Source organism: Geotrypetes seraphini, chromosome 6, assembly GCF_902459505.1.
Source record: "Geotrypetes seraphini chromosome 6, aGeoSer1.1, whole genome shotgun sequence".
NCBI classification, from domain to species: Eukaryota; Metazoa; Chordata; class Amphibia; order Gymnophiona; family Dermophiidae; genus Geotrypetes; species Geotrypetes seraphini.
The window spans coordinates 463,744-485,622 of NC_047089.1; the positions used below are offsets into that span (position 1 = coordinate 463,744).

The 21,879-nt window shown below is 42.5% G+C and overlaps 1 protein-coding gene across 8 annotated transcripts in view; it reads right to left on the reverse strand.

Annotated features, from left to right (window-relative positions):
• TRIM3 (tripartite motif containing 3) overlaps positions 1-21,879 on the reverse strand; it is a 169,691-nt gene that overhangs the window by 123,865 nt on the left and 23,947 nt on the right. For 7 of the 8 annotated variants that reach the window (XR_004539999.1, XM_033950641.1, XM_033950640.1 and 4 more), the window contains exons 3-4: positions 11,539-11,773; positions 3,231-3,382 (exon numbers count right to left, since the gene is read on the reverse strand). Coding sequence is in view for 7 of the 8 variants with exons in the window: in XM_033950641.1 (XP_033806532.1) it covers positions 3,231-3,382; positions 11,539-11,773 (387 nt within the window). In the remaining variant the exon portion in view is untranslated. Of the gene's footprint in view, positions 1-3,230; positions 3,383-11,538; positions 11,774-12,880; positions 13,031-21,879 lie in introns of all 8 variants that reach the window. The other variant, XM_033950639.1, reaches the window with a different exon arrangement.

Consider the following 21,879-nt stretch of genomic DNA (forward strand, 5'->3'; position numbering starts at 1 on the left):
TTTGCTTGGAAATGTAGGAGAGTGAGGTTAGGGAATCACCCGGCGATAATAGAGAATCACCTGGAGTGCTCATTTAAATATTAATGGCCTCATTGTAATATTTGCATGGCAGAGTTAAAAACTGTTAGGAAGCTCAGAAAAGACCATGGTAACCCATTTTGATAATCTGCCACTAAAATACACAAACGCTAAACTGGCTGGAACCTAAATTCATTACCCTTCCATCCCTTACTACCAAGTTTTCTAATAATCACACTCTAGAGAACTTTAGAGAAAAAACTGTCCAAAATATCCAGCTTCCTCAAGCTCACTGAAATTTGGGATTTTAGTAATGGTTGTTCTATGCAAATTATTGCACTGCTTTCTTGGAAGCTAGCAGCTCCTATATCACTGCTGTTTGGATTCTAACTGGCAGTCTGGACAGGTTAGCCCAGTGCCTTCTTGAAAACCCACTGTAATCATGATTTTGTTTTTGGGGCCCATCACTGCTGTTCTGTCCCAGTTACTCTTAGCAATCCTCATGAACTGTATTATCACTAGGTTATGCTTACATATCTGCTCACTTTTTCAAGTAAAGAGCCTCTCTATTTATTCCATAACTTTTTGAAATCTATTAGCATTTCAACACTCAAGACATCTATAAACAGGACATTAAAACTCAACCATCATGAAAATGGATGCCTATGCCATCACATAGGCAATATAGCACAGTTACTTACCTGTAACAGGTGTTATTAGGGGACAGTAGGCACATATTCTCACATGTGGGCGATGTCATCCACAGAGCCTGGTATGGACAGTGCACTTTAAACTTAGCTTAAATTTTAAACTTAATGTCACTTTAAGCTTTGTCAGAATTGGTCAGAACAAGTAAACCACACTGTGGCAGAACCGCTTCTAACACAGCCCCTTCCATTCAAGGTGCCCCCCCTTCAGTCAAACATGGTACTTACTATTTGCCTTTGGTTCAAGCCTCATCTCATATGTAACACACATCCCTTTCATATACATGGCACCTCCTTCTACCTGTGGAATCTATCAGAACCTATCAGTACAGTTTTCCCATAGATCAGTGACTCTCAAACTTGTTCGAGCCAGGGCAAAGTGCAAGGACATCATCACGCTGACATGCATGCATGCGCAGAGGCCCTCCAGACAGGCGTGAAATGCCAGTAGGACATGCCAGCAGGGAAGTCTAACAAATATCAACTGAGTACCCCCAACCCCCAACAGACCTCCCAAACTCCACCCTAAACCCACCTAAGCTCTTCCCCAGATCCCACCCTCTTTACTAATTGTAATGTAATTTTTTTCCATTCATTTTTCATATATACACAGCAGATATAAATTCTCAAAACTGACACATTTCAATCACTATATATAAAATCATATGATGATATTATTGAGAAACTTGCCCAGTATTGATGAGGGGGGGGGGTCTTTTGTGTTTTGTTCTATTTTGCATCCATCTTTGGCATTAACTTATTCGATATTTCCATTTTTCTGCTTTCTTCTCAAAATCTTCTCTCTCTCTCCTTCCCTTCCTATTTCCATGGTCTGATATCTCTCTCCTTCCTTCCTTCCCCCCCCAGTGGTCAGACGACATCTTCCTTTCCCCCCTTCCCAGTCTGGCATCTCTCTCCTCTCCTTCCAATAATCTGGCATCTCTCTTTACTACTGCTACTATTATTATTTCATTAGCACTACCAGACTCCCCTCTTTCCTTTGTCTGAAGTCTCTCCCTTCCTTTAGACATCTCTCCCCCCTTCAGTGTAACATTTCTCTTTCGCTTCCTCCTTTCTGCCTCCTGCAGTCCATCTCTCTTCCCTTCCTCCTTTCTGGCCCCCCTCCCAGTTCAACATTTCTCCCTCCTTTCCATCAGTCCAACATTTTTTCTCTCTTCCTCCTAAATGCTTCTCCTCTGGTCCTCCTTCCCTCCCCCAACCAACATGCTCTCTCTCTCCATGAGTCCAACTTTTCACTCTCCCCCCTTCCCTTTCCACAGAGTAACATTTCTCCTTCCCATCCATCTTGCCCTCTCCATGAATCCAACACTTTCTCCCTCCTGCATGCTTTCTCTCTCTGTCCTTGCCTCTTCCCTTGAGTGGCATCCCTCCTTCCCACCCCCCAACCCAACATGCTCTCTCCCCATGCACCATCTCACCCTCCTCTCCAATGTGTAGCACCTTTCCTTTCCCTCCCTTTCTGCCAGGTCCAGCAGCAGGTCCAGCCAGGTCTTCTCCCTTCCTTTTACCTCCTCCTTGTCCAGCAGTATCCCTTCTCCCTTCCCTGATCCCCCTGTCCAGCATTATCCCTACCCTGCTCCCCCTCTGCAGCAGTACCCCTTCCCGCTCCCCATGCCCAGCAGTACCCTTTCCCTGCTCCCCATGCCCAGCAATACCCCTTCCCTGCTCCCCATGTCCAGCATTACCATTTCTCCCTTCCCTCCTCCCCCCCTGTCCAGCAGTACCCCTTCTCCCTTCCCTGCTCCTCCTGTCCAGCAGCACCTCTTCTCCCTTCCTTTTACTTCCCCCCAGCCAGCAGTACCCCTTTCCTGTCCCCCATGTCAAGAAGTACCCCTTCTCCCTTCCCTCCTCCCCTGTCCAGCATTACCACTTCTTCCTTCCCTCCCCCCTATCCAGCAGTGCTACTTCCCCCTTCACTGCTCCCCATGTTCAGCAGTACCCTTTTTCCCATCCCTATCCAGGAATACCTAGCTGCTAGTGGGCAGCTCACTGTGTGCTTTTAACTTCGGTACACAGCTGCTGCTAGCAGTAGTTTAGCCCAGTTTCATCAGGCAGCCTCAGGGCCTTTGCTAGGCCGGCCCACTTCGATGATGCGATGCGGGCCAGCCTAGCAAAGGCCCCGAAGCTGCCTGATGAAACCGGGATAAAAAAAAACTGCTAGCGGCAGCTTTGTGCCAAAGTTAAATCATAGAGAGCTGCCGCTGCTGGTCCGAGGGCGCGGAGACGAGGAAGGCAGGAGTCTCGGCAGATATGAGCAACGCGATGGTACAAGTCAGCTGACACACGCACTGGAGTCTCTTTTCCTGCCCTGTGAGCCGCGGTATACTTATCTCAAAAGGCACACTAGTGTACCATGGCAGTTTGCAATACACTGTCATAGATAGTACTTTCCTTCACCTCTCAACATAAGTTCATGCTCCTTCTTTCAAGCCTAGCACATTAAAAAAAGGCCCTTCCTCATAAATGGCATTCTGTTCCCCTCACCTGCTTTTTATTGCATCCAGCTGATTTTTGAGTGAGGTCTTGTGCTGCTCCACCACATCCTTCAGTGGTACTGTAACATGATCCCGATGCTCACCCTCCGTGCATTCATGACACATGGCAGTCTCACAAGAACCGCAGTAGAATTCCATCATCTATGAAGAAAACAAAGGATTGGCTACTAAACCTGAAGACCTGACCTCATAGTGACTATATATGCTCACATCTATAAAATGTGATCTTATATGTACTGCACTATGAATTTTGATCTGATCCTGATGTCAACCTGATCCCCATAGGCTGACCCATATTAGTAGATCTTATCATGCTATCTTCATTTTACTACTATTACTATTTAACATTTCTATAGCACTAACAGGCATACGCAGCGCTGCACAAACTAATCTAATCTAATCTAAACCTTAGGTTTGTATACCGCATCAGCTCTACATTCGTAAAGCTCAACACGGTTAACAAGAGTTAGGGTAGAAAGGAACTCCAATATAGGGAAGAGGAAAAATGAAGAGAAAATTTAGGACTTGATTAACCAGAGAGGGAGGAGGAGTTACATTTTTGAGAATAACCAGGTTTTCAGATGTTTACGGAAGAGTTGGAGGGAGCTCAGATTCCTAAGAGGGGAGGTAAGGTTGTTCCAGAGCTGAGTGATTCTGAAGGGGAGGGAAGAACCTAGTTTTCCTACAAGGGAAACGCCTTTTAGAGAGGGAAAGGAAAGTTTCAGTTTTTGGGTGGATCTGGCGGAATTGGGGTTAGAGGAGTTCAAAGAAAGAGGAATGAAGGGAGGGAGGATACCGTATAGGATCTTGAAAGTGAGGCAGGCACATTTGAAATGGACTCTGGAGATAATCGGAAGCCAGTGGAGCTTGGACAAAAGCGGTGAGACGTGGTCGAATTTGCTTTTTGCAAAGATAAGCTTAGCAGCGGTATTCTGAATCCGCTGGAGTCTCAGATTTAAGATATGGTTCCTGTTCAGTAAAGCTTAAAATCTAAATTAACCAATAACAGGACAAGTAGGGGCTTAGGAAGTGTGAGTGCATGCAGCTTAACAAACAATATAAGCAATCTTAATTTTTTATTTTTTGACATCTAGTTTTACACTTGCACTAAGGCCCTGGCAAGCTAAAATACCGATGAGCAGGCAGAGAATAGGTTAATTCACAAGGAAGCTGGATGGAAATATTCACAGAAATTGTGCACAAATATATTTGCCAGCTAGACAAGGTTGCAGGCCTATTTCTCTTTTGTCTTCCAATTAACTTCTTGTGCCTGTCTCAATCTGACTTCTGTTCTGCCTTTCTTCATAGAAACATAGAAACTGACGGCAGAAAAGGGCCATAGCCCATCTAGTCTGCCCACACTAATGACCCACCCCCTAACTTATTCCGTGAAGAGATCCCATGTGACAATCCCATTTTTTCTTAAATCTGGCACGCTGCTGGCCTCAATTACCTGTAGTGGAAGACTATTCCAGCGATCAACCACCCTTTCGGTGAAGAAATATTTTCTGGTGTCTCCATGAAATTTCCCACCCCTCAGTTTCAACGGATGCCCTCTTGTAGCCGTGGGACCTTTAAGAAAAAAGATATCTTCTTCCACCCTTGACATATTTGGACGTCTCGATCATGTCTCCCCTCTCTCTGCGTTCCTCGAGTGAGTATAGCTACAGCTTATCCAGCCGTTCCTCATACGGGAAATCCTTGAGTCCTGAGACCATCCGGGTGGCCATTCGCTGAACCGACTCAACTCTCAGCACATCTTTGTGGTAATGTGGCCTCTAGAATTGTGCACAGTATTCCAGATAGGGTCTCATCATGGATCTGTACAATGGCATTATGACCTCGGTCTTACAGCTGACGAAACTTCTACGGATACAACCTATGATTTCTCTAGCCTTGGATGAAGTTTCTCCACTTGATTGGCAGTCTTCATGTCTTCACTAATGATCATCCCCAAGTCTTGTTCTGCTACGGTCCTTGCTAGGGTCTCACCATTTAGGGTGTAAGTCCTGCAAGGATTTTTGCTGCCAAGGTGCATGACTTTGCATTTTTTGGCATCGAAACTTAGCTGCCAGGTCCTGGACCAATGCTCCAGTAGAAGTAGGTCATGCGTCATACTGTTGGCATTGAGCTTTTGTTAGGCACTGTGCTTTTGTCTGTTGTGCTCTTGTCAACTATATTGCATAGTTTGGCGTCATCGGCGAATAACGTAATTTTACCTCGAAGCCCCTTAGCCAAGTCTCTTACGAAGATGTTGAATAAGATCGAGCCCAGGACCGAGCCCTGCGGCACTCCGCTGATCACCTCTGTCGTTTCGGAGGGGGTGCCGTTTACCACCACCCTTTGAAGTCTACCACTAAGCCAGTCCTTAACCCATGCAGTTAATGTGTCACCTAATCATCATGTTTCTTAGCATAGGCCTTCTCTTTAATTGGGTCCTGGAATGGATGGGCCCAAGGTCCTTAGTTACATTTTTGTCCCATCAGAAAAGGTATAGCTGTTTTCTGGGCATGTGGCCTAATCTACCAAAATGATGGACATTTTGGTGCCTTTTTGCCCTCATTTTAAACATCAGGGTTTGCCTCATCTATAGCCCAGTCCAATTAGTGGTATCCTTAAAATTATTTTGGGCAAGGAGCAACAAACACCTGTGTATATAATTGACACTCAAAAGAATGGAGGAACTTTATTTCCTTGACTCTGAAGGTCAGGATGGACTAATTGGCATTCTCCATTGTAGGCTAAAAGCAAAAAGACCCTGCTGGCCTGACTGAAATCCCTACAACTTTGAATATGTGTTTGGGGGGGGTGCGGGAGGGTATGGGGTGGAGGGGCGTGTGTGTGTGGGTGTAGTGTGTGTGTTCCTGTATGTGGAGTCAGGGATTTAGATTTATCTAAGTACTTCCTGTGTAACTATCTACGTAATGTGTGTCTATCTTCCTTCTCTTTGTGCCTGTGTATGTCTTTGGAGTTGAGACACTAAAGGAGATCTTTTCTTCCTATCCTTGCTTATTTCTACTTTATATACTGATAAGGATATTTTCTCTTTTTCTAGCCTGCTCTATTCTTTCAGATTTTTCAGTTGCCTTACAATTTCCCTTTTACTATATTTGTGACAGCCTTGCTTGTGGTCCTTAGGTCTGAATAGGAAAAGCTTTCTTTTTGTGAAAAAACATGCGTCTACCCCAAGGCTGAAGCTTTTGCCTGCATTTAGGATGGGAAGAGGGAGAGACAGAGATATTTTGATTGAATATTATGCTGTGCAGGAGATGGTCAAAAAGGCTGAGTTGACTTGGGAGCAGCAGGAGTTTGAGACTTCTAAGGAAAGCTTTTTAGTTGCATTTTCAATTGAATCCCTCAAAAGTTCATCCCCCAGGCAAGGGATATTGGCTAACTGTGCCACTCTCAGCCACACCAGTCTTCTTTTTTTTAATATTTATTATTTATTGAAATTTTTACATAATTCACAAGAATATCCCTCTTGTACAAGTAAAACAGAAAAAAAACAAAAATAAGCTAAGTCGCATTTACTGCTGCCAGGAAAAAGAGTCCTTCTTTCTTAGACCACTAAATCCACAAGGGGAGGAGAATTGAATATATTGAGGAGATAACAAACGTAGGTAATAACTATAATCTTGAAAGGCTTAACAGTCTTTAACCCCCCTCTTCCCTTCCTGCTCTTAAGCATTGCGGGTAGCAAGATTTTTTAAATCTAAAAAGGTGCGTAGCTGTTCTTGTGTATAGTAGACATATTTAACACCTTGATATTTAATCAAGCATTTACACGGATATGCTAATAAGAATGTCGCTCCAAGGGTCAAAGTCTCTACTCTCATTGCTAAGAATAATTTTCTATGCTCCTACGTTGTTCTCGTGACATCTGGAAACATCCATACTTTCTTTCCCAAGAACATTTGTTGAGGATTTCGGAAATACAAACACATAATTGCATTCATATCTTGTTCGAAGACAAAAGAAATGAACAATGTGGCTCTCTCTGTAGATTTGGAAACAGTAGTTTCTAATAATTCAGTAACATTGATAGCGTCTGTTGTCAAACGTTCCTCTATACCTGGGTCGGTTCCTTCAGTTTTCTTTTTTGGCAAATAATAAATTCTATTTAGTGGAGGTATATGTTCAGGGGAAAACTTTAATATTTCAATTAAGTACCTTTTCCACATCTCAATAGGTATAACCCCCAAGGCCTTCGGAAAGTTCAACAGACGCAAATTTAATCTTCAGTTGTAATTTTCTATTTGTTCAATTTTTTTACTCAAAACTGTTCTTTCCTTTATCAAATTATTAGTTATAGCTTGACTATTTACCACATTGTCCTTAACTTCTTTTATCTCCATTGAAAATTCACTTTTAGTTTTCTCCAAGGATTTCCCCAAGGCATCCACAGTACTTACATGTGTTGTCAGTTCTTGTGAGGATCTAGCCACCTGGATGTTAAGCCGCTCGAGAGAGTCCCAAATCTTCTCGAGGATAATCACCTCCGACTTTGCTGGTACAGAGCCAGTAGCAATACAGGCTCTCACTTCTCCCTGCTCTCCTCCCATTCTCACGAGTCTGAGCCCCTGCAATGTGATCTCCCCAGCGCTTACTTCCGCAGGGGAACCTTCCATTCGGACTACGAATTGAGCAGGGTGCGGGGGCGGAGCAGGCTCCGGAAGGGAGAGAGAAACCTCTTGCCCGAAGACTCCAGCAACTCCTCCGGCCGAAGATAGCCCGAGTCTGCCTCCCGAAGCATTGGGGTCAAAAGAAGCTGCGGCGAAGTCTAGGATAGAATGCTGAACGGGGGTAGATGTCCGGACCACAGCGGGCTCAGCTCGGACGCTATGCTTCCGTTTTGAATGAGGCATCGGAAAATAGGTAGGAGAGAATTCCTAGACCGCTGGTACACTCGCTAGCTTCGCGCTGCCGCCATCTTGACTCCTCCCCTATCCAGTCATGTTCAACTCCACACCAGTCTTCTTATGGCTATGTAGATTTCCGAGATTCTAGATGACAGCTCAAAAGCATCATAAGAGGATGGCACCAGATGCTGCCGGAGCTGTATGAAAGAGTGAAACATATGTTTGAAATCTGATAAATGATGTGAAGGCAGGTATTTGAAATAAGTTGGTATGGTCTTAACCCAGTATTTCAAATAAGCAGTGAAATAAAAGTTTTAATTTAGGACTCTATTAGCCAGCATAGCCAAATCTATCCATTGATCTACCCTCACGCCCTGGAGGTACAGTGGCATAGACCTTAGAAGAACGGTACCGAGCCGAAGAATCAAGTGATGCAGATCGCTTACACTTGTCCAAGCATGCAGGAGAAAGATGCTTGGCTTCTATGGACTGTTTACCAGACTTTGAGGATGAAGGCGTAGAGATGAATGTCTATAATGACTAGATCTATACCCAGAGGAATGGTGTTTCTTATGCATACGCCCTGAAGAAGTTGATCGATACCTAGAAGAGCGATACTTCGGTGAAGTTTCCGATGCTTCGAGGAGCAATGTTTTGGAGAAGGAGACCGATGCTTTGAGGAGCGACACTTTGGTGAAGGAGACCGGTGTCGCGAAGCATGGCTCTATGATGATGACCGGTGCCACCAAGGCGGTACTGATGAGGCAGTGGTGGTACCTGCATCTTGCATGGAGCAACGCTCAGGCTGGGCTGGTACCGGAGGAGCAAACATGGGCATGCAACATCTGAAAAATGTCCCCAAACTCCAACTTAAAGAGAGCATCGAGCTTCTCTTTAAAAGCCTGCACCGATACCTGGGGTTTAGATGCCGGTATCACTGGTGCCGCAGCTGGCTCTGGTGAGGATGGCATCAAAGATGATGCACCCATTGAAGTGGAAGCGAGCCGCATCAAAGGTCTCTGTTTGGCTGGTATGACTTGACTTTGTATCTTTATGGCCTGAGACGCCGTCTGGGAAGCTGATGGCTTCTTAGCTGGCTTACCTGACAAAGCAATGGACGGCAACACCGACATGGACACCGGTACCTCTGGCGATGTTGACTTGGATGTCGAGGGCTTGGATGGTGTCGAAGATACCTGTGAAGCATCCATGGTACCGAAGAGTTGTTTCTGCTGAAGTATACGGTTTTTAATGGACCGCTTCTGTAGCTTAGCGCAGCGCAAACAAGATTCCACGTGGTGGTCTGGGCCCAGGCATTGGATACACCACTTGTGGTGATTGATAAGAGAAATAGTGCACTGGCACCTGCCACACTTTTTTAAGTCGGTTAATGGAAATTGGAGAGTGGCGTCGGACCAGGCAGGAACGCGAACAGCATGCACCTGCCTTCTGAGCCGTCCGGCGAGGGAGTCAGGCAGGAACAGGGAAAGCTCCAACAGACTTCAAAAAAAAGGTACCGGGAGGGGGGGACTGCCTATGGGGGGGGAGGGTGCCTGTAATGCCTATGGGGGGGGGGGCTGTGCTGCTGTCCTAGCCACTAGACTACCAAAGGGGGTACAGGGCAGGGTGGTGGGAATTTTTTTTTCTTGGGATTTCCACCTCTACAGGTGGGTGCGTCTTATAGAGCGAAAAATACGGTATATGGAAAAGTGATGTAATTTGTTTTTATGATATTTAATAAATAGTGTTTAAAAAAGTAAGTGTGGAAACTTTTTGACGATCCCTCATAGAAGGGTGACCATAGGAAAGATAGCATTGAATGAAGGAGTAGGAATTGGATCAAGAGGAGGAGGTAGTGAGTTTGAAAGAGGAGAGAAGATGTGCAATTTCCTCTTCAGTGATTTTAGGAAAGGAAGAAAATAAGTCAAGGGCTGAGTGAGGATTGACAGAGTGGGAAGGGAGAGGTGGAGGTAGCTTGGCTGAGAAATCAAGGTTAATTTTGTGGCCCTTGTCTAATAAGTAATCGAATATAGTCTGAGGGGGAAAGTGATGGAGGGGTTGGAGGTGGGGGCACTTTGAGCAAAGAGTTCAGTGTGGCAAAGAGATAGCGAAGGTTGGAGCCGAGAGAGTCAGTCAGGCGATCATAGTAATCTTGTTTGGCATGTGAAAGAGCAGACTAGAAGGAGGTCGGGGAGGGGGGCAGTGGTTTGGGATGAAAGGAGAGATCGGGAACAGGAGGAAGAAGTGTACAGGAGCCATAGAAGTTAAAGAGAGGAGAGGGAAGCACTAGGAGGAATATGCAAGCAAGACCTTCTCAATAAGACCTTCTTGACAGTCATAAGATATGATCTAGATATGGGAGAATTTTCCCAGGTTAGACTTATGAACCTGAAATGGGCTGTGGGGTTTCATGCGGAAGGCGCAGTTACATTAGGGGAACGCAGCAAGGTTAAAGTGTGGGTAAAAATAAAACTGCACAAGAAAGAAATATCTGAGGCAGCAAAGAACTTTTAAACATCTGGTCATGTGATTAGAAGCAATCAGGTTCTGGGCTCAGAGGATGGCAATCCCATTCTGATTTGGACTGATTCTAACTTGCAACCCTGAATGACCATCTATGATATGCTTTCAAAGGCTGGATCTAATGCCAAGCCTCTAACAGGGCAATTTTCAAAACAACCTGTATTGATACGAGTCTGTGGGCTCTTTACCTGTAGGTAAAATTAAAACTGCTGTAAGTTTTGTTTTATTGTGCATGTTTTATCTTGTATCCAGCCTAGAAAGATAGGTTATAACATGGAAAATAAATAAGGTTCAGGTCCAGTTCTGCTAGGCATCAGAGCACTGCTTCTATCTGGGCTCCACTTTTGTTTTCCCATGCCGCTTCTGCAGCAGAAGCTTGATGTGAAAATTCAGCACATGCCTGCCTATCAAGGCCCTTTTCTCAAAGTAAGAGGTGGGCACCGCATGACTTAAGAGAGCAAAGGTAGGCAGGCAAGCCCTATGCTGAAGTTCTACCACAGGCTTGCTGCTAATGCTGTGGGAAAACAAAGGCTAACATGAGAAAGAGAGGAAAGAGGAGGAGCTGGTCAGTGACAGCAAAGTGAATGGATGAATTCCCATCCCACATGCCTATGGGTGCTTGAAATGTAAATTCAGTATTGCACAGATTTGCACCTCTTTTGGGGACAGGTACCATTTCTGTGAAAAACCTCATGTGTAATTTTGAAAATGCAAAACTTACACACATTGATCTACCAATTTAACACTACTTCTGAACAAAATGAACATTTTATACAAGCAAAAATGCATATGTACTTTTTTCAGGAAGGTAGACAATTTTCAGAAAATCAATTAATCAGGATAAATACCTTGCCCATGTTGACCTCTGCTCCTAATGAAGTGATGTAAAAATTTTGATATCCTTTGAAAACTCACCTTGCCCTCATGGTTGGGGCACGACAGTGGCTTTCCTGTTACGTTGCTCACAGAATCCAATATTACAGAGTCTTCACGGTTGCACTCTGGGTTACGTTGAAGCACCTCCATCAAGTTGGTAATAAAAAAATTATTTTGCAAAGCAGACACTCCTTTCTCAGGCAAAATAGATGTTTGACGGCACACGGGGCAGGAAAGAGTTAAACTCTGAGGTGGGATATAATTATGGAGACACCTGGGACAGAAGAGAAAAATGACAGGATCAGGATAATTCAAAGGTGGAGCACATAAAACTGGTGTAAGAAAAAAGAATAAATAGAACCAAGGGAGGCTGTTAAATAAATCTATATCCACATAGCACAACCTCAAGAGTATAGGATAACATGTCCAAGTGTTACTCTTAAGGGAGAAAAGACCTCAGTGTCTAATAGGGAAAATCAAAGCAACCCATATAGACAGGCTGGTTGCAAATATCACTTGCAGCCAGCAGACACATCCTCGGTCAAAAACTCCCAAAAAGTTGAGGACACAATTTCACAGTGAATTTCAACAGTCTTAATTCTAAGTCTCAAAAAGTTTTCAAAAAAACACTTATCTGAAAATTGTTGTCTTCTCAATCAAATTGCAAACACAAGAATGTGATCCTGGAGCTTGGAAGCAGGAGAAAATCACTCCATAGGAGACAAACTCAGAGCATAGCAGCTACTAAATATCACCACTAGCATAATCCAACAGGGTTCCCTGTTTCGCTGGTGCACTTCTTCAGGGATTTGAGCATCGATTCACCCGCTTCAATTTCTGTCAAATTGACAGAAATTGACAGAAATTGAAGCGGGTGAATCGATGCTCAAATCCCTGAAGAAGTGCACCAGCGAAACAGGGAACCCTGTTGGATTATGCTAGTGGTGATATTTAGTAGCTGCTATGCTCTGAGTTTGTCTCCTATGGAGTGATTTTCTCCTGCTTCCAAGCTCCAGGATCACATTCTTGTGTTTGCAATTTGATTGAGAAGACAACAATTTTCAGATAAGTGTTTTTTTGAAAACTTTTTGAGACTTAGAATTAAGACTGTTGAAATTCACTGTGAAATTGTGTCCTCAACTTTTTGGGAGTTTTTGACCGAGGATGTGTCTGCTGGCTGCAAGTGATATTTGCAACTAGCCTGTCTATATGGGTTGCTTTGATTTTCCCTATTAGACACTGAGGTCTTTTCTCCCTTAAGAGTAACACTTGGACTTGTTATCCTATACTCTTGAGGTTGTGCTATGTGGATATAGATGTAAGAAAAAAGAATACATCTCATGCTACAAACAAGAGAATGAAAGGAAAAATTATATTTTACCTGATAATTTCCTTTCCTTTAGTCACAGCATATGAATCCAGAAATGAGTGGGTTATGACCATCTACCAGCAGGTGGAGATAGAGGACAACTCTGTCATATAGGAAGGTGTGCCTTCTGGTCCTCCAGTATTTCTTCTAACAAAGCAGAAGCTAACAGCAAGAACAGGACACAGAACAGCAACATAGCAAGCCAATCATATCCTTCCTCCAACCAAGAGATACATAGAAGCACTATGCAACATATGAAGAAACAGCTCATCCAAAATACTGCCATCAAACTTATCCATAAAGCAAGAAAGTACGATCACGTCACTCCTCTCCTTCGAGAAGCACATTGGCTACCAATCTCAAATCATACTACATGTAAAATTTTGCTTGTTTTCAAAATAAAACTTACCCGCTCTCCATCTTTTCTCGATAAACACATCATTCCTTACTCCTCGTCCAGGGCCCTTATCAGCTGACCAGAACCTGCTAACCATTCCTCCGATTAAAGATCTCTACTTACCAGAAATATAAAATTTCTCTGCACAGCTCCCACATTCTGGAATGCCATGCCATATCACCTCCTCCACGAAAATTCTCTCAATAAATTCAAAACTAATCTTAAAACCTTCTTGTTCCAGGATGCATTCCAAATTATAAGATAACATCGCTTTTCCGACCACCGTTTCACTCATGAGAACCACTTCCAAGAAGCGACCTTCCCTTCCTTGATGTTCCTTCCCATCCCCCATTCTCCCCTTTATTTTTATTTTATGATGTAATTATTATTCTTCCCCACCTCTATCTCCTCTTGTATCACTTATGTCAATGTAATCGTCTTACCCCCAATCCCACCCACCCCTTTTTTAAATTATTCTATTTTTATTTTATTATTCTTTTATTTTTAAAATTTTATACTTTACATTTTTAGCATTGTAAACCAATCAGATACATGTCGATGGTCGGTATATCAAAATATTAATAAACTTGAATACAGAAACCAACAAGAAAATACAGGCAGAAACCTCCAAAGGTGGGCTTCTGGATTCATATGCTGTGAATAAAGGAAAGAAAATTATCAAGTAAGATATAATTTTTCCTTCCTTGTCATCCCAACACATGAATCTAGAGACAAGTGGGATGTAGCAAAGCAGTTCTCAACTAGGGCAGGAAGCAGCAACAGCTGCTGAAAGAAATGATGCCTCTGATCTAACTGCAATAGCAACCCATTAGTGTTTCAAAAAGGTGTGTAAAGAGGACCAAGTAGCTGATCTACAAAGCTTGTCAAGAGAAAATGCATGCAAATCCATTCACAAAGTAGAAAGAGTCTGTGTAGAATGCGCCAAGACAGACAAAGGGGAAGGTTTACCAGAAATCATGTAGGCAGAAGAAACTTGTCTAAGTAGTGTACAAAAAAATATATATATCTAAATTTAATTTTTTTTTTTTTTTTTAGAGATATTAGTAATTAAGACAAGGAGAAACAGCTTCTCTAATCCACTGAGCAATCATAGCCTAGAGTTAGCATTACCTCTATTGGGACCAGCAAAGAGGAAAAAAAGGTGATCTAACCAACAGAAGTCATTTATGTCCTCAACATAATGCAGAAAAATCCAACAAATGTCCAGAAGAAGCAACCTGCTATAGTTCCTCTCACAGTCTTTTTTCTGAAATGAAGGAAGAAATAAAGATTGATTGATGTGAAAGGATGAAATGATCTTAGGTAAGAAAGAAGGAACAGGTCGAATGGAAACTCCAGCATCAGAGAAACAGAGACAGTGATTCCTCCAGAACAGAGCCTGAAATTCTGTGAGCCAATGCAATAGCCATTAGAAACACAGTCTTCAATGCAAGATCCTTCAGGGAAGCATGCTTCACTGGTTCAAAGATTTCCTCAATGCTCCAAGCTCCAGATTAATATTCCGCTCAGGATAGGGTGGACACAGCAGAAATCTGATATAGTTTAATCCCTTTAAAAAAATCGTACAGCATCAGGATAAGCTGCCAATGAAGATATACACAAACGCCTTCTATGGCAAGAAAGTGCCACCATCTGAACTTAAGAGAATTGTAAGCTAGATCCTTCTTAAATTCATCCTGCAAGACCAAGATCTGCAGCAATGAAGACTGAAAGGGTGAGACAGCCTGTTTGGAACAGAGAAAAATGAAGGCAGATAAAGATAATATGGCCTATCTAGTCTGCCTAGAAAATGTACAGCAAATTCATCTCCAGCCACCACAAAAAAAAGGATCTATCCCCTTCAAATCCAAACTCTCTTTTCCTGCTGAAAAATAGAGATCTATTGGTGGAGTGCCTCATCTCTGTATGGTGAGGTGAAACACCAACAACTCCCATTCTCCTGGGTCTATAACATTTCTGCTCAAGTAATTTGCTTGAACATTCAACTATGCCGTAATGTGAGCTGCTAAAATAATGGAGACCTGAGCCTCCAATGTAGCAGGAGATGAACTTCTACTGCTAGCTGAGAACTTCGAGTGCCTCCCTGTTCATTTATGTATGCCACTACTGTGGTGTTATCTGATAGCATCTGCATCAAGTGACCCCTGAGAATGAGCTAGAGGCTTTGAAAGCCTTACACACTGCTCAAAGTTCTAACTGGTTGATAGGCCAGAGAGCTTCCATTACAGACTAAAGTACTTGAGTTGTGTGGTGAAGGCAATGAGTACCCTAACCTTTCATGCTTGTATCCATCATTACATTACATTAGTGATTTCTATTCCGCCATTACCTTACGGTTCAAGGCGGATTACATAAGAATTGTCATGATATTGGTAATACATAAGGAGGATTACATAATAATAATAATAACAACTTTATTCTTCTATACTGCCACAGTCGAATGACTTCTAGGCGATTCACATTGCCCAACTCAGGCAACAGAACTCTTTATTGACATTCCGTAAAATGGTAAAGACCCTCCTCTTCAACTAAAGATCTCCCTCAGTCTACACCCCCCCTTAAACCCCACCTCACTCTTCTCTCCCCTATTTAACTTCTAAATTTCGTATAGTCCTCTCTTAGTCTGTACTCTGATAAATTGTCTGTACTCTGAAAAATTGTTTGTATCCTGATAAATACTGCACAATTTTGTATGTCCAAGCACCTAAACCTATTGTACATCTTATTTGCCTAATTACTTCTACTGTGTATGTTTACTTGTAGACCGTTCTGAGCTACTGGGAGAACGGGATATAAATCTAAATAAATAAATAAATAAAAATAAATAAATAAATAAATAAATAAAAGAAGGCTGGACAATCAGCGAATTACAGAATACAAGAAGTGCGGGTACAACTTATTACATAAGAACTAGATAAAAGGAAAATATGAAACTTAATATGTGGTAAAGATCTCATGTATGCAACCCAAGGAATAAAGCTGATCAATCTGTGAAATTTAGAATAGGGCTGGACAGTGAGGCAACTTGCAGAATGAAGCGAACTACAGAATTTAAAGCGAGTTACAATGAGGTGACTTGCAGGATGAAGTGAATTACAGAATAAAGTGATTTACAGGATAAGGCGGAATACAGGATAAAGTGAATTACTGGATAAGCAAATTAAAGAATAAAACTGATCAATCTGCGAAATTTAGAATAGAGCTGGACAATGAGGTGACTTGCAGAATGAAGCGAATTACAGAATAAAGCGAGTTACAGAATAGGCAGATTACAGGATAAAGCGAATTACTGGATAAGTGAATTACAGAATAAAACTGGACAGTCGGCGAATTACAGGATACAAGTAGTGAGGGTACAACTTATTAACAAGAAAGTTGAAAGGGGAATATGTATCTTAAGTATGTAATTTAGGTCTCATGAATGCAACCCAAGGAGTAACGCTGGACAATCAGCGAATTGCAAAATGCAAAAAGTGAGGGAACAATGTACTGCACAGAATTTGACAGTGGGAAAATATAGCTTTGTAGGTGGTGAGGCTACTGTTTAGGAGATGAATTTGTTGAACAGTACGGTTTTGATTGCTCTCCGGAAGGCACCATAGGTCAGCCTGGCTCCATTGATAATTGACAAGATAGTTCAAGGTAGATTACATAAGAATTGTCATGATATTTGGAAATACATAGGGAGTAGATTGAACATTTTTAATTTGCTAAGATAATCTGGTTGTGTTATATAGGTTTTATGTATTTTTTGAAGAGTAGGTTTTTGGTTCTTTTTTGAAGGTTTTGTAGTCTATGGTCACCACCCCCATCCACAGATCTCCAACGAAGGAAGCTTGCCTGAAGTCACAAATCCACGTTGGGCTTTGCCTGAGGGGTCCAAAGATGATGCCAACTGTAATCTTGAAATATCAGGGACCACCGAGTTAAGAGAGACAACTGAAAAGATCTCATGCAAGCCCTGGTCCAAAGAGACACATTGAAAGTTGCTTCCTTAAGACTCAAAACTTGAACATAATCCTACATACGCAGACTGGGAAGACCTAACAAACGATGAATCTGACATTGCAGTTTGACTCTCCTGTGATTCAAAAGAAGCACCTGCTGAATGTTGAAGAGGACTCTCAAAAACTCCAAGCTCTGGGTGGGGTGCAACTGTCTCTCATGAAGACTGATGATTCAATCAAGGAACTCTAACAATGAAAGCACTCGAGAGGTGACTGCCACACTCTCCTGAAAGGTGAAGGCCCTGATTAACCAATTGTCCAAGAAGGGGTGAACCATATCTTCCTTCCTTATGCAAGAATGCTGCCAAAGCTACTATGACCTTGGAAAAGGTTCTGGGAGCTGTAGTAATCGCAAAGGGCATCGCTCTGAACTGGAAGTACTTTCCAAGAACTGCAAATTGGAGAAAGCGCTGATGAAGAGGCCAAATAGGAATATGAAAGTATACCTCCTTGAAATCCAAGGACATGAGAACGTCTCCAGGACGTACAGCAAGTATGACTAACCTCAATGTTTCTATCCTGAAATGCTTAACACGAAGAAACTTGCTCAGCTTCTTGAGGCTTGAGAATTAGACAAAAAGATCCTCCCTTCTTGGATTCTACGAAATAAATTGTGTAACGGCTGGATCCTTGATCTTGATGCAGAACCAGAGCAATCGCCCCTAACGCCTTAGCAACTGCAGAGTAAAAAGAACTAAGGTTCTCTTGTGCAAAGCGCTGCAAGGGGACTCCCAAGAAAAATCTGTGATTGGAGAGAAGCACTCTAATTTATAGCCATTTCTGATAACATCCAGCACCTACTGATCTGATGTAATCTTGGCCTACTCTTCGTTTAAGAGGGAAAGACGCTACTGTTTCAGAAATCATTGCTAGATTCTCCCAATTTACATCGAAGATTTCAATAATGTTCTCATTTCAGTATATTTCAGCTTATTGTTCTTGTTTTATGTGAAGAATTAATTATTGTAAACCGAGTCAAGCCCTATCACAGAGATGACACGGTATAAAAACCTAAAGGTTGGCTTGGATTGGGCAGCAAAAAAAAGACTAGTCTTTTCAGTATTGAGTTTTAATCTAAATTCCTTCATGCAGTTTTCCACTACATGAACTATATATCTTGAACCTGATTGAGGGAAGCAGAGATAGTAGCGTTAATTGGAATTACAATAGTGATGCAGTCTGCATAGCTAAATAATTTTAAATAGTATCATGATAGTCTTTGACCCAATGCAGCTAAATAAACATTGAAAAGTAATGGAGACAAAGGATATCCCTGTGGAACACCAAATGGACTACTCCGTTTGTCAGAATATTCTCCATTGAAAAAGACTTGATATGATCAGAAAAGATTCTAATCGCACGTCATTCCGGAAGAAGCTGAAAACCCTCTTATTTGACTGCTGAATCACACATCTTTCCTTGAATTGAACCTATCCTCATCATTTTCTGGATACATCAGACTACTCCTACCTGTCAACAGAGCCTTTCCCACTCCCCTCAAACAAGACATCCTTTCCAAGTCTCCCCCCTGCCCCTTTAACCCTCTCTGTAAGTCGCCTAGAGCCTGAATAGGTATGAGCGACAAACAAATGGAAGATTAGATTAGATGTACAACTTTTCAAAAAAATCTTTAAACCATCTTAGTACCCTGCCAGAAATTCCCATTGCATCTAGGCAATTTAATAAGATGTTATTGTAAGGTTTGTAAGTGGCCCCCACAATGTATGGTTGGTGGGGTCACTTGAGAGGCGCCCTTACAAACGCCAGGTCCCAGGTTCAGTTCCCTCGCTGAACATTCACCAGGACGTAGAATCAAAAAGGCACAGCCAGAGGTGATTGCTTAAAGAATATATTATAGAAATAGGCTTACAGAAAAGCAATATTTATAAGCATTACAATTAAGCATTACAATTAATAATCGGAAGGAACCATATATGCTGGGAGGTGAGAAGCTAATATGCATGGACGGGGAGAGGGACCTTGGGATGATAGTGTCTGAAGATCTAAAGGCGCAAAACAGTGCGACAAGGCAGTGGCTGCTGCCAGAAGGATGCTGGGCTGTATAAAAAGAGGCATAACCAGTAGAAGGATGAAGGTGTTAATGTCCCTGTACAGATCATTGGTGAGGCCCCACTTGGAATATTGTGTTCAGTTTTGGAGACCGTATCTGGCAAAGGATACAAAAAGACTTGACGCGGATCTAGAATCAGAAAATAATAGTAAATATTGAAGAACTAAGGCCAGTACTGGGTAGACTTGCACAGTCTGTGTCTGTATATGGTCGTTTGGTGGAGGATGGGCTGGAGAAGGCTTCAATGGCTGGGATGGTGTAGATCAGCGGTCTCAAACTCAAACTCAATCCCTTTGCAGGGCCACATTTTGGATTTGTAGATACTTGGAGGGCCGTGGAAAAAATAGTTAATGTCTTATTAAAGAAATGACAACTTTTCATGAGGTAAAATTCGTTATAGTTTATAAATCTTTCCTTAATTGTTTCTGATAATTTCAGCTATACACAGCTGAAAGCAGTGCAACATGCAGAAAGTGAAGTTTAGATAGTTTTTCACTTTCTGCATGTTGCACAGCTTTCAGCTGTGTATAGCTGAAATTATCAGAAGCAATTAAGGAAAGATTTATAAACTATAAAGCATTTTACCTCATGCAAAATTGTGATTTAGATTCTAACCTAAAGTATCAATTGCAAGAGACAACATTTTGGTGTAGTCCTCTAGGCTTTTTTGTAGAGGTGAGAATCTATATCAGACTTGTGCCTGGAAAACTTGTGCCTTAAGTGTCCAGTGGTCGCGTCCGCAACCACCTTCAGCTCTCACCTCCTCCAGCACCAGACACAACCGCTATCTTACATCAAGCAGTCACCGCCAGGAGAGGTGCTAAATTTCACGAGAGTTCACGAGATTATGTACACACGCACAAACTGCACTGCCTCCAATGGTTACCTTGCATTCTGGAATGTCGCCAGCCTCACTGCTTTAACTTCACGCAAGCATTTTCCTGCGTCTGTACGCGATTGTCCTCTCCACTCCACCTCACAATTGCATACAGACAGAGGAAAACACTTGCGTGAGGTTACAGCAGTGAGGCGGGCAACGTTTCAAAATAGTACCTGGCAAGCCGCATGTGGCCCCCAGGCTGCAAGTTTGAGACCACTGATGTGGATGGACTGGAGTGAGCTTTGACGGAGATTTCAGTAGTTGGAACCTAAGAATAGTATCAGGCAGAGCTTCGGATTCTTGCCGAGAAATAGCTAAGAAGAAGGAAAAAAAAAAAAAACTCCCAACAAATTTTTTGACTCAGGTTGGGCAGACTGGATGGACCAATCAGGCCTTTATCTGCCGTCATGTTTCTATGTTATGTTCTTATGACATGTTTCTCTGTTTCAAACCTGTGTTTTTGGTTTCCAAAATCTGAAAAACAACCCCCCCCCCCCCCCCCCAGTTTCTATCAGCCTCTACTCAAAGTAATTATTTGTTCTTCCTAAAGAAGTTAAAATCTTACCAGTTCTCTGAATAAATTTTGTCTAGTTATCTCTTTGTGATCTGCATAAGACTTTGTCTGGTAATTTGGAATACAGTATAAGTATCGTATTGTATTATAAGCAGTATGGAATCTATTTACATTTTGGGATCCTTCCAGGTACTTGTGACCTGGATTTGCTAGTCAGAAATGGGATATAGGATTTGATGGACTTTTGATCTGACCCGATATGGAAATTCTTATGCTCTTTTCCCTAATCCTGAACTCTTTCATAAAAGCACCATGGAATGATGTCATCCACTTTTCTGCTTGGGTTAATGGAAAATGTATAAAAACAATTCTCCATGACCTGTCCATCCTCACTTCTCACTTATTGTGCAATGTTGGTCTGTCTGTCTCTTGCTCCGCATCCTCGTTAGCGCCATGGTGCTGCTGTCTTTTCACTCTGTCCTTTCACTTATTGCGAGATGCTCTTTTTTTTTTTAAGGGCTAGATTCACTAAACCTTCCAATCCTGTACTGACGATCGCAAAACCAGTTTTATTGGTTTTGCAATCGTTCCCCAACCATGACCCAATTCACTAAACTGCTGCCCGATCAATCACCTCTCCGATTCAATCCACCCATGCAAATTAGTAAAACCCCATGCAAAATAGCCAAGCGATTGATTTACTAACAATTGTTTGGCTATTTTGAATCGGGTTTTACATTCCTAAAACTCGACTGCTGCAGACCTGTAGAACCGAGTGGTCTGCCGGTTTTATGACAGGTTTGCTTGTCTTTTTTATTTTTATTTTTTCATGGCACAGATATTTTGCGTGTGTTACACACGCAAAATATCTGTCCCATAAAAAAAAAAAAAAAATTAAAAGACAGGCAGAGCTGTCAAAAAAATGCCCTCCCCCCCACCTTACAAATGGCAGGAGGGATGCCAACTCCCTCCTACCACCCGACACTCTCCACACCATGCCACTTAAAAATATGGCAGGTGGGATGCAGACTCCCTCCTGCCATCGGACGCAGGCAAATGCCCTAGCCCTTCCCCCATACCTGTAAACACTGGGAGCAGGAGGGGTGCTCAGTCCCTCCTGC